Source organism: Glandiceps talaboti, chromosome 7, assembly GCF_964340395.1.
Source record: "Glandiceps talaboti chromosome 7, keGlaTala1.1, whole genome shotgun sequence".
NCBI lineage: Eukaryota > Metazoa > Hemichordata > Enteropneusta > Spengelidae > Glandiceps > Glandiceps talaboti.
In genome coordinates this window covers 2045775-2059437 of record NC_135555.1, presented here as the reverse complement: position 1 = coordinate 2059437, position 13663 = coordinate 2045775, and the positions used below count along the sequence as shown (strand labels likewise).

Sequence of the window (13663 nt, the reverse complement as noted above, 5' to 3'; positions counted from 1 at the left end):
GCACGCACGCACACACACACACGCATACACACACACACACACATCACCCTAACTGGATCATTGTCCAGTGACGTCATGATAAATGAAAAATATGTAGTTGTGCAATACATCTCATTACCTATGTTCACTGACAACTTGTCATCAATGCGAAAAAAAAAACCCGATAGAGTAACATTTTTGGATAAATTAATGTTTTATTTTACTCATCTTCACAGAACAATAAACAATGTACACAGAAAAAGTACGAAAATAATGAACGACACATGTATATTTCTCACGTATTTATTCAACCGATGACGCGCACGTGGCTAGCGCTGATCCAAATGTTAAGGCCACGATTTATAACAATGTTGGTGTAGGGGTGGCTTCTATAACGCCAACACAAGCCAAACATTCATCAGCACATTCTGGAGGAAAATGACATTGGAAATATAGTCAACACACAATACAAATTCAACAGACATGTTTACCACCAAACAAACTAACCATCTGTCAATTATAATATGCTAATTCACTGTTAAATGATTTACATATACTACATACTACGTACATATACTAACCGTAATAAACAGCCACTGATTTACATACAATGTAAACACATTTGACCATTGGTCAACCTAAAGACAATATCCATTTTAGTATACTTTACTATAAAACATTTGTGACAATCAATACTGGTATTCAAAATATCGGGAAGAGCTGGCATTCCTCAGTTTTGACAGCAAAACAATCATTGTGCGGAATATTAGGACTTTGAGACAGAGATATTGACAAAGTTGATGTGATTTGTATTTACTTACCGATGAACTCACAGATGTAACCTTTTGGACGGTAGGAACAATAATCATCATCCCACATGTAATTCCTCTTTTTCCTGTGGAATAGATTAAATGAAGTGATAAAAGAATAGCGCCCTCTACGTATATTTTTTATAGTGCTAATACGATGAGGTTTCGTATCTCTTAGACTAAATGAACCAATCCACCGCTAATCAGAAAGAAAGGAAATAACCACTGAGTGCAGCTTAAACTAAACGCGAACTGTAATCTCGATTCATTAATTAACAATGACAGGAAATATACATATGACAATATATATGTATATATATATATGTATATCAAAATATTTTTTTTTCAATTTAATACTCTGTGCTGTTATCGAATTCCGAAATCATAAACGGTCTTGAGCTTGTTAAAATGCAAACTTGTGGAAGTTAGAGATAGGTCTGGTTTGAGTTAGATAGTTACAGTGAAAATAAAGCAGAATGTATATGTTGACCAACAATACCGTGATATGCATAATATCAAAGCCAGAGTCCAATTTATTGACAGCATGGTGCTGAGTTCCGGTAAAATCCATCTTGGAGAACACTGCTGATTCAACATGGGAGAGATAATGAAGGACGAGTGAGTGATGCTTACCAGAGTTGAACACAATCTTGTCCAGATGCCGATTTCTTTATGTTGTTGTTGGGCTCTCCAGGCTTCCAGTTGGAGTAACTACCACATTCCAATAGTTTCTCCTCGTCTGGCCATTTAAACGTATCCTCTGTGTGGCTGTCGTGTAAACCAATCCAAAACCCTGTCTTTACTTCATCACCAATATTGAAATCTTTAAGGTAATCTCGGATCAGTTCATCTGTTTCTCTGTCAGCAATCTTTGCCAGTTCTCCTAACATCGACTGACACGACGCCTGTGCCTCGTCCCAGAACAATTCATCGGTGAAAACTCTGTAATGTTTACAACTACATAGTGGACCATACTCTGTTGAAACAACAACGATTTGTGAGAAAAAACATCAGCTGACCTAAATTTGATCACAAATACATCAGACGACAAAAACCAATAGTTCGCTAAATAAGGTAGGCTCGGAATATTTTGCAAAGTCCTTTCGTCGTTTTCATAACACGACCAGACAAAGCTTTACTAATATTAGGAGAGGGGAAATTTTTCTCTCTTAAAAACATTTTTTTTTATTTTAGTAATCTGGGGTTGTATTTTTCTAAGGAACGCTGACTGCGACCCAGCGATAGTCTTCTGTTATACAGTATTTCAACGCAAGAGTGAGACATACGGTGGAGTGTATTCCTGTCATTTCCTACCTACTTTGATTCGACGTTTCCGTTAAATGTCCTACGAGGAGAAAACGCTAGTCTATCTGCTAGACCTCGGATGTTCTAAGAAAGAAAAAAGAAAATGCAAGATGGCATAGTAGCCCCTAGTCTTGCTGCTAGACGCTCGGGCTATCTTTCGATACTATAAGCGAACGAAGTTCGCAGTGAGGGCTTGCCCGATGTTCCATCCTCGATAGCGATGTTCGGTCGTGTGTCGTATTCTATCGGAAGAACATCCGAGGTCTAACAGATAGACTAAGTAGCCCCGAGAGAACTTAAAGAACTTAAAACTACATTGACAACTAGCTATGTGAAAAACTACACGGACAAATTAAAATATTGGAAATGAATTCTAATTGTATCAAAAGAAATAAGTTGAAGACATTCATGGCGCTACATTCCAGAAAGGTTATTATGTCAACTTACCAGTACTTTCAACGACGACCATGAGAGATAATGCAACCAAAGCAGCAATCATCTTGATAAAGGATGTCTTGAGTATGCTACTGAAAACCAAAAAGTCAAAAGTAAGATTGCGAGAACAGTAAAGGGAAGACTCGTATACACAAAAGGGGGTGAACTAGCCAGCTCGACACAGACACTCATAAAGCAACACACAGACCAACGAAAGGGGGAGGAAGGAAAACAAGCAGCAAATAAAACTATCAGAAACAACACGAAAAGGAAGGACGAAATGGCTCATTACTTGTACAAATCGAAGTGAAAATCTCCACGTTTAGTGTGACCAACCGCCGAGAGGAAATGTAATAAAGTACTGAAGACGGCATTTTATAGGGCCAGATATTAATCATCAATACTAACATATGTTTTCACTTTTTGATAATTACACGTAATTATTAAGCGGATTATCAAAATAATTAATTACCATATGCGTACTAGTATTGGTAAGATGACAATTTCATTCAAAACTCTAGCTCTTTGCCATACGTTTCTAGTATTTAACGACAGAGTTACAGCAACAGTAAAATAGAGAACAGAAACAAGTTGAATATTGAGAATATTCGTATTACGTCTGAATAATCCTTCTATATCCATCTATACGTAATTCTTCTTTATCTATATAGTCCACTTTATGACTCTAAAAAAGAAATTTGGGAGTCCGTATGTGGAAGACAACTTTTGAATGTTATGCTATAATTATGCTATAATAACAACGTTCAAGCAGGCTTTTTAATTTGTGCGTACGTATGTATACGTTTGTTTGTTGTTGTTGTTGTTGTTGTTATTATCATTACTGTTGTGTGTGTCTGCGTGCGTGTGTGTATGTGTGTGTGTGTGTGTGTGTGTGTGTGCGCGCGCGTGCGAGTGCGCGCGTGTATGTGTGTCTATCTGGTTGTCATCCAGAAGGACGGAAGTTTTCAACCTCGGAGAGAGAGTGACAGACAGACAGACAGACAGACAGACAGACAGACAGACAGGCAGACAGACAGACAAACAGGCAGGCAGACAGACAGACAGACAAACAGGCATGCAGACAGACAGACAGACAGACAGACAGACAGACAGACAGACAGACAGACAGAGACAGAGGGACGTAGAGCAAAGGCAGCGACCTATCAAGAGATACAGTACAGAGACAGAGAGATGACAGTGAGGGGGTGTACAGTATGTACATATGTGTGCGTGCGTTTTTGTCAGTTAACTAAAATACCATGTACTACGTAAATGTAGATGGACGTACAATATTCTATTTCACACGTAAATAAGTATAACATGTGATCATATCCATGGCACGTATTGAGAAATGTCTACGCCCATACTAGTACTGTTAGTTAAGAATCACGATAAGGCTGTCATGTTTAATTCATTATATTAAAGGGGTACAGTACTACTCCGAATGTTTTTCTGTATTATTTTTTTTCATGTGAAGAATTAGTTACATTATTGTACATGTACTTACCGATAACCATATGTAGCCTTCACTAGAAACCGGGGGATTTGTAGAATCGAATTTGACAAACTACGAGTAATTCGAAAACATAGTTTGAGGTGTACCAAATTGTCTGTGACAACAGAACGATATTGAAATTGTACATGTATAACCCTGTCATCAACAGAATACTACAGGGTCGACTTTTACATATTTTGCACGGCATTTATTGTGTGCAGTATTCAATTATAAGTCCACATAGTAAATAAACAAGGCCATATCATATCAAACAAATATACAAACATCAAAGTACAAACAAAATGAAGACCAGGCAGATGAAAATTAATTATCTGTTCGTATTGTTCAACTAATAAATTGTTTTCTATTCTGACTGCCTGTAATGATCGTGTGATTTTTCACGTGTCTTTATAGAAAGGAAACTGAACATACGTGTCTTATTGAAAAGCCCATACCATATGTTAGTTTTAGGCCCGTGTGGTAGATGACGAGTGATTGCCAACACCCATTTTTGTTTATCAATGTGTAACGATCTTGTTTCACGAAGCATTAATCAAATGATAAAGTAATAGAGCCATACGTTGTATTACAAGTACAGAACGATAACAAGTATTGAATAAAACAACACATTTTGTCTTAATTCGAAATAGCGAAAGTAATTAGCGACAATATGGAACCTAACGAGAAACTATGAATATGACGTCACTGTCCAATATGGCGTTATTCTATCCAATATGGCGTTATTCTATCCAATATGGCGTTATTCTATCTAGCCAATATGGTCCAAAATTATGAAGGTGTTACGGCAAGGTATAAATACTCGTTTCATAAACATTCCTTGCCAGATCTCAAGAGGAGCTTGAGTACCATTACTGGCACTTATTGTTGGTGACTTTGGAGGTAAGTATATTATTCTATCACCTTTTTGATTAAGAAATGTCATAGAACTTGTTGGTAGTGGCTCAGCACATCAGTGTCGTCAACTTGAATACACACCATTGTCGTCAACTTGAATACACACCATTGTCGTCAACTTGAATACACACCATTGTCGTCAACTTGAATACACACCATTGTCGTCAACTTGAATACACACCATTGTCGTCAACTTGAATACACACCATTGTCGTCAACTTGAATACACACATTGGTATTATCAATTTTAGTATTGAGATTTACAAATTACAAAAAAATATTATGCAAGTCTGTTTTGTCGATGAACTCGCAGCCTCCGATATTATTGATCAGTTGATGCTTATAAAAGTTTTATATGTGCACGTCGTTTTGACTTTGGGGTAACTTGATTCAGCAGTGTTGCTTCGTCAAATGAGTTTACTCCACGGTACATTTGTGAATTGCATTAGAGTGGTTTTTGTTAATTTCAATTTGTTTACTATAATAATAGTTATCATGTTTCATTTAAAATTGTTTTTAGCAGAAACTGTGTACCAAACTTTGGCATTTGACATATTTTCATGTAAATCAACTTGAATTCACGTTAGATTAGATTAGATTAGATTAGATTAGATTAGATTAGATTAGATATAACTTTATTACAACCGTATAGAAAATTGACAATTCTGTTTGGGTACAAAAGTGTAATAAAGATATTAAAGAACACAACAATTTTCATGATTAAATATTTTTACATGAGTTTCGATACAGAGAGCAATTATAATCTCTTGTTGTTTTGATTGCATAAGAAATTCAAATTGCTCTTTCTTTTCTATCCTATTGAAATCTGAATTGATATTATTATTATTAATTGATATTATGGTATATACAGAACATGATGTTTTCATTTGTGTAGACCTATGAAAGTTAAACTCTGTACATGTAAAAACCAATGTCACGTCTCTGCCTTAGCGCCTGAAATTCACAAAAAACGTCTTTTTAAAGCCATGTTTAAACGTCTCTATTTTTGCAGGGTGCTAAATGAAAATTTTATGACGTCAGAAGATGTTGATTCCGGTAATTCTAGTAGTCCACGTGACTCTCTTGTCTTTGAGCCAAGCAGCAGGTAAGTTGTGGTGTCATAAATTAGAACCCTGGTAGTAATAAATGAACCATTTTTCACATTATTGTTGTTCTTAATTTTGAATTATTGATATAACGTACTGTATGCTCACATAGTTATTAAACATTTACGCTTTGTTGACAAACGATTACATTGTCTGAACGGTTCTTAGTTTTGTTTACACACGGACATCAGTTTACGTAGCGCCTTCAACGGCTATTATTGGCATGTTTAAACTCAACCCATATAAAGATTAAATAGTTTCCAAAAAATCTGTTAATAACGGAAAAGAGTAAAATGTTTCAGCTCGGGGACTTCAAATTAGATCAAGTTTAGCTCAGCAGCCTAACCTGGCCTATAGTTTAGTTTCGCTTAGTTTATAGCTCAGTTCACTTCACTTCGGTTCACTTCAGTTTAGTTCAGTTTAGTGCACTGTCATCTTCCTCACATGATGATTACAAATCAATTAAACTTTCGACCACAGAATTTGCTTGAATCATCATTATTCGTTTCTAAATTATCGTCAAGAATTCATCTAACCTCCATTTTATGTCGTGATAACTTACGATAACTTGAAGGATGACGATATTGTGATATACAACACATTATCTAAGAGAGTCGCATATCAGAAATCTATATTCGTACCCTAGGTATTAAATGTTACATTCTCGAATAACAAATGTTACATTATCAAGTGTCAAAGGTCACACATATGAAATATAAACTTTGCAGAGTATGGGCCTCTCTGTAACTGTCGACGCTTTAAAGTGTACACCGATCAAGTGATGTGGCCGGAGGCGGACCAAATATGTAAGGACAAGGGAGGACGACTTGCCAAGTTGGCGAACAAAGAACACGACGGATTAATACATCACTACATTATTGATTTTGGTATTGGAGATGAGGTCTCCTCTGGATTCTGGATAGGGCTGAGTGATATTGATACTGAGGACACATTCCGATGGCTTGATGGTGATAGGCTTGGTGTTTGTAATATGTATTCCAACTGGGCACCAAGGGAACCCAATAACAATCTGAAGAGAAATCCTAACGGACAAGATTGTGTTCAGTTGAGGTAAGTGACTTTCTCAAGTTTTATTGTAATAATTTCGTACGATCTTTGTCATCACTTTGATCCATGCATGTACGTAATATTTACTTGTTAGTCGATTTGTGAAGTAATTTAAGGGGAGGGGAGGAGGGAGGAGGGGAGGGGGAGAGAGTGGAGGGGAAAGAGATAGAGTGTGTGTGACACTACGCGCATAGACTGTGTGTGACACTGTGTACGTGCATAGAGTGTGTGTGACACTGTGTACGCGCACAGTGTGTGTGACAAAAAGACTTTATGTACAACCACTTGTCAGTAACGTCAACCATTTACACCCTCTCCAGTAAGGCATCTCAATCTATTTTCCATTGACACCCTTTCCAGTAAGGCATCTGAAATCTATTTTCAATCTATACCCTTTCCAGCAAGGCAACCCACATCTATTTTCCATTGACACCCTCTCCAGTATGCCTATAGCATCTCACATTTATTTTCAATCTATATCCTTTCAAGTAAGACATATAATTTCAAGTTCAATCTCATGATTTCTTAACAGTAAGAGAAAGTGGTATCGCTGGGATGATGAATATTGTGACTTTCGCCCAAAAGGATACGTCTGTGAATTCTTAGGTAAGTTTACAGTGTTAATTGTTATATTCTAGCTTAATATACAAGCAAATCGTCTGTACAAAGTGATTTCTATATTGTTTTAAAGTTATACCTAGGTATGGGGTACGTGTAGAACAGTTTCAACTAATTATATGGAGGAAAACCATGGGCAACATGCCAAAGAAAGGATCAAGTTCAATCAACCATGAACGGGGTGGGGGTAGGTGGCTGTGGGCCGGGGGGGGGGGTGCGATAGATGGTTACCGATCATTTCCAATCTATACTAGTCTGTTTTCACTCAGACCACTGGTCTGAGGTTTTCGTTATAATTAAGTTTGTATTCAGTCGAGATGTTTATATCACATTTCCTTCTTTATACGATATTCTATGCTTATGTTTTGTTGTTGTAACTGAATAAACACACACGCAAATTACTTTTTATTTGTCAATATATTATATAAAATCGTGTAATATTGCAGAGTTGGTGTTATGCTTTTTAAAGATACATGAATAACAATGTTATATGAACTGTTCATACTAGTATTTTTTTTTTCGCTTATAATTTCTAAAATATCGAACAAGCTCTTGAGATATAAAGTTTTCATCCGTATCAGTTCAAAGTCAAAAAAGGTGTAACTTTGATTATTTAAGAGTACAATTCCCATCTTGATCAGAACTACTTCAAATAATTTCAAACCTTTACCTCCTCTCTCATCTTACATCTCTTCCATTTGTAGACCATGAAGGATGTTGCCAGCGACATGCATCGCATACTCTATTTGGAGATGAGGTGGAAGAGGAGCTGCGCAAATAGTGTAACCATGACAACGTGCAACATGGACAAAGCCGGTAGTGACTGAATATGGACATTTCCTATGACAATTTTATACAATGTACACAGGAAAAGAATTTTATATGGACGACACACCTCTCACGTTTAAATATTAATTCAATTTTAAATGTTAATTAAATACATTCTTAAAAGCTAATCTTTAGTCTACGTATGTTTTCATTATTTTAGTGTTATCCGTACTCGCTATAGGTCAGTGGATGTCATTGTACAATAATGAGTGTATCCTGCATATCAGCTCAGACAATTCGCACTGCTTTAGTTTAGTGGTATGGAATATCACACTTCTAAGGGTGATCACATTAATTTGTCTCACGTGGTCTGGATATGGTCTTCGTTATTTGCTTCGAACAAGAAAATAGCAAAGTAATAGTGTTCGACCCATCGATAACAAAGTAATAGTGTTCGACCCATCGATAACAGAACAAGACAATAGCAAAGTAATAGTGTTTCACCCATCGATAACAGAATTAGAAAAAAAGGCGAAGTGTTTAAAGCTACGGGGGAGAGCGGTCTTAAATTGCGACTAAAATAACGTTTAATATTATCATGGTTTTTACCAAGTTCTATCTGGATTCCAGATACTGGGGGTAAATAACTTTTTTGCATTCCCATCTCTAGAAAACTCATAGCTCTATCCTCCTCTGCTCTGGACATCTCTCTCATCAAAATGAAAGGTAACTGAAGTGATGTCATATCAAGTTCGCATTCGAACGAAGTTTAAGGCAATACGTCAGCGGGACAAAAATATGAAAGACCTGTTTCCCTGTATGGTAAAAATGACAAACATATTTATATGTTGTGAAAGAAGACACACACTCAGTGCAATTGGTGTATAATTATCAATTATTTCATTCGTACAATTACCGTCCAAGTGATCCAAACCAAAAGAATGATCTTATAATGAGCATTATGCTCGCATTAGCTTCCGTATTACATCTTTACATTTATTTTCTTGATTTCGTTTATTTTTCGATTCTTTGTCTATGTGATACGACGAACAGGATTTAGATGTTACATCTGATATGTATTTGAAGCTACGTCCCAAGCCCAGTGAACAGCTCTTTTAGTTCTTCCACCTGAATTTTTCTCCCCGAGATTCTTATCAGATGACGTTTTCTTTCGTGCACCTTGACTCATTGAGCTGCTCTTCTTATCCATCATCTTCTTCAAAGCTGGACGTGGTTTAACAGAAGGAGAATGGCAGTGATACATATCAACCTCCGTGTACATCTTCTGGTCTTCAGGAAGATACTCTCCCATTCCAAGAAGCGTCTTCAACAATTCCTTCTTAGCTGCTTTCTCAGCAGCAGCAGCTGCAGCATCGGCATCATTAGAATCCATGGAAACATATGCCGTGTCGTCACAGCGTTTGTCATCACACTCCAACTTCATTACGTCATTCTGATCATTTTTATCGGCTGTGGCGAATTCATCTGGATGTCCCTCTCTGTATGCATCTAACAGTTCCCTTAGTAACAGTCTCTTTCTCTGTGGTGGTTTCTTTTCATCAGTCACCCCCTTTGATTCAGATTCAGAATCAGCTTTGGAATCTCTGTTGACTTTGGTCTCAACTCTGTCTGAACATTGTTGTGTCATCAGATCATTTTCACCAACTTCCGAGTTCTTTGGTTCAAAGTTATTTTTCCTGGCATAGTCATTGAGGACATCCCTCAAAAGCATCCGAGGTTTTGGCCTGTTGCCATCCTGACTTGTAAGTTCTTGGTAACTTTGAGCCTTATTGGAGGAAATTTCATGGCCTTGCAATTTGGGTGATCTTTGTATCTTATTTGTGTCCACCTCAGGGTGTCGAGCATAGGGATAGGGGAGTTTCCCTGGCAGGACAGCACTGACGGATCTCTTTCCTATGGCTGTAGTGTTGTCTTTCACAGGGATTACCTTTCCTGATTCTTGTATGTTTTTGTACTCAGTAAATTTACCAATACAGTCTTGTGTGTGTTCCTCTCCACTCTCTGCACCTGTGTTATAACTCAATCCAAACGGTATAGACATGTTTGGTTTATGATCATTTGCATATCGACTGTCTTTGTATCCGATGGTCTTGGGTTTGAAAGGCTTCTTTGCTGGCATCCTATCATGACAGTCATTCATTAAATGAGGCGTGATATTCTTAGACAACAAGGCATACACTGGTTTATTTCTGATACCTTGGTTAGACAAGATGTCGTCACTGTGATCAAGTGTGTCATGGTCATCCTCATTTAATTCAGCATCCATTACCTTTTTATTTGTCTTCTCTGGAATATACTGAGAAAACTGTTTTCTATCTGTATTTTTCATCCTGGTATCTTCAGTTTTACTGTGGGGAGGAGTCATTCCCCAGTTTTCATCTCCACTTGCATGATATGCAAAGATTTCCTGGTTGACATTGCACTGGCCTAATCCAAAATGATCTACCGTATTATTTCCAAAGTTGTCCAAAGTGTGACTATATGCATAAGGTACATCATATCTAGTTTTAAGTCGTGGTTTTACGCTGGCTTGCTGTTTTGTGTTGTCATCCATGTTTGGGCTTGGCTTTTTCATTTGCACATCAGAGAATCCTTCGACATCCTTGATATTGTTGACTCTGGTTTCAGTAACTGTGACTGGTTTATCTCGGCCAAAGGTCCCATCCCCTTTGATTTTAGACATCGCATCACCATCATTTGGATCTGTAATCATGGATTTAACAGCCAAAGATCTTGAAGGATCCTTAACCTCTTTATCCTCTGTTCCCTTGATTACAGAGAAGTGTGTGTTATCCATACAATCCTGGCTGTCATTATCAGGGATTGATGATGTTACAAGTTTCTTCACAACGAACCTGTCCTTGTATTTGTCACTTGTTGTTATCTTGTCGATGGCCATAAAGTTACCTGGATAGTACCCATTATCATTCTCATAATCATTCATTCCATTAGCCTCTATACAATCATTTTCCTCACCGTGGACATCATTGGCACCTAAGGTTTGATCGACCTGTTTGGTTTTCATTTCAAAATCACTACCACGCAATCCAATCTTGGAAGATACCTTGTATCTGAGCCCAAATACACTTGGTCGAACGGCAATTATGACGGGGCAGGCTTCATCGGAATCATCTATGATTGGTAATGTCTTGACCATCTTTCGTTTCTCAGATTCCCTACGTCTTGGCATGCCTATGTCTGATTCTGACTCTTCTCCTTTCTCTTCCTCGTCACTTTCCTTTCCTTTGTCAACCTCAGTCAGATCTAGAGAAGTATCATCACCATCAGTGGGGACAACTCTGTCAGCATTCCCAACAACAAAGTTCAGTCCCAAAGTGTCTATCTTGACATCCTTCTTCCAATCATCATTGTGTTTGAATGTTTCAGGAGAGATTTGCTTTCCATCCATATTGTGGTTTTTGTCGTCAGCGACATCATCAGGAGACTTGTTATTATCAGAGGGCGCACTTGAAGGCTCTAGGTCTGTGTTATTTACATATAAGTCATCGGAGTTTGACTTTTTCAGTTCGACACTAGACTTACGTTTCAATCGTCCTGGGATCTTACTGGGAACTAATATGCTTTTCTGAAAAATGACATCTTCTTCATCATCATCAACCGTGAATTTCATAACAGTAGAAGGCATGTCAGTAAGTTTATTTCTAATATTGTCCGTCTTCATCTCAATATCAATTATTTCAATTTCTCCACTTAGAGCATTTGTAGGAGACATAAGAGTGATGGAGATGTTGTCAGTATTTTCTTCATTCCCGGACTGTTTTCCGATTATCTTGGCATCTTCCTCTTTGGTATTGTTTCCAGATTTTGCATTTAACATTTTTAGGTCATAAAATTTAGGTTTGCATTTCATAACACGTGGTGTCAATTCTGTATAAATATCATTACCATCATCTTTGGGGTCAGAGTCTTCTGTGATATTTTCAAAGCTTTCATTATCCAGTACCCTTCCTACAGCTATCCCGCATCGCGAAATGATGTCATCAATAGAAGATCCGTCAGTGGTGATGGAACTATATGTTCCACTTATCATTACGTCACTGTTTAAAGGGCTATTTTTAGTTTCGCGATCAGAGATGACAAAATTTCTTTTGCGGACATTCAGAATGCAACTCTTTTTCGTTGTTAAGTCGCTTGGTTTGGTGCACATTTTATCACGATCAAAGCGGGTTGGTGTCACCTTATCAAAGTCCATCATATTGTCAGAATCTCCATTATCAAGAACTCGTCCAACCACTACGACAGATTTCACACTGATGGATTCAAGAGAAACGTCTCTGCTAGTGAAAGGAGTTTGCTGTCCATTCATTCTGACGTCATCATTTAAAGATTTTACCTTGGTCGGTACGACAAAGTTTTTCATTCGGTAATTCAAAAAACTGCTCTTTTTTGAAGCTAAATCACTTGGTTTGGTGCAGACCTTGGTGTCGATGCTGGGACCACTATGAACAACAGACGGGTACTTCTTTACCATTGCAGGAACTGTGAAAAGAATATATTTCATAATTATATATAAATAAATTCAAAGTCTTTCCGACATTATTGGATTTATTGAAGTTGCTTTTAGCGAAATTAAGTCAAAACTATTGAATCACTACTGCATACAATCGAATACAATAAGAAAAATCAGGTTGGTATCAAAATGTACGCAGTGAACCCCCTTAACCCGGTATAATGATAACACCAAGTTGTATGACCAAGTTGATATTTTTCCATTGTGCTTTGAATACCAATATGTAACTAGAAGGCTATGATAGGCAATTAGTACAATAGTTTATTGATCAAATAAATGAACAAGAGACCAAAAAACCAATGTAACAGTTCCTTTTATCCCCACTAGTTACAACTTTGAATATTTTTTCAAAAGTTTTAAAAATTATAGTTTCTTATTTTTATGTTGACGTGTACTTCTGAGGTACGTAAGATCACTTTGTTTTAATACACACACACACGAACGCCAAATCAAAGTACATTACAACATAGTGCATCAACGACGATCCAAACCATTTCAGCCGCCTCACACATATTTCACATATTGTGCAGACTTGTATATGTTCGTACTGTTTACACACGCACACATATAGCCATTCTACATGACATCAATAAGTTGACAGATATCACAGATA

The 13663-nt window shown here is 37.2% G+C and overlaps 2 protein-coding genes across 2 annotated transcripts; one reads left to right on the top strand and one right to left on the bottom strand.

Moving 5' to 3' along the window:
• Positions 1–339: 339 nt before the first annotated feature.
• LOC144437360 (perlucin-like protein) lies at positions 340–2592 on the bottom strand. The gene is made up of 4 exons (XM_078126285.1): positions 2541–2592; positions 1422–1764; positions 801–874; positions 340–407 (listed from the first exon to the last, which is right to left on the bottom strand). The coding sequence occupies exons 1-4, from the start codon at positions 2590–2592 to the stop codon at positions 340–342; spliced, it is 537 nt and encodes a 178-aa protein (XP_077982411.1).
• A 4233-nt stretch (positions 2593–6825) lies between these two features.
• On the top strand, positions 6826–8511 carry LOC144437359 (low affinity immunoglobulin epsilon Fc receptor-like). The gene is made up of 3 exons (XM_078126284.1): positions 6826–7115; positions 7645–7718; positions 8435–8511. The coding sequence occupies exons 1-3, from the start codon at positions 6826–6828 to the stop codon at positions 8509–8511; spliced, it is 441 nt and encodes a 146-aa protein (XP_077982410.1).
• Positions 8512–13663: the final 5152 nt, after the last annotated feature.

Excerpts from the sequence above, each read along its gene's own strand:
- LOC144437360 (XM_078126285.1), bottom strand. The coding sequence starts at position 2,592 with ATGATTGCTGCTTTGGTTGCATTATCTCTCATGGTCGTCGTTGAAAGT. Across the intron at positions 1,765-2,540 it reads GGTCGTCGTTGAAAGTACTG|AGTATGGTCCACTATGTAGT; the intron begins GTAAGTTGACAT and ends TTGTTTCAACAG. Across the intron at positions 875-1,421 it reads CAAGATTGTGTTCAACTCTG|GAAAAAGAGGAATTACATGT; the intron begins GTAAGCATCACT and ends TCTATTCCACAG.
- LOC144437359 (XM_078126284.1), top strand. The coding sequence starts at position 6,826 with ATGTGGCCGGAGGCGGACCAAATATGTAAGGACAAGGGAGGACGACTT. Across the intron at positions 7,116-7,644 it reads CAAGATTGTGTTCAGTTGAG|TAAGAGAAAGTGGTATCGCT; the intron begins GTAAGTGACTTT and ends ATTTCTTAACAG. Across the intron at positions 7,719-8,434 it reads ATACGTCTGTGAATTCTTAG|ACCATGAAGGATGTTGCCAG; the intron begins GTAAGTTTACAG and ends TTCCATTTGTAG.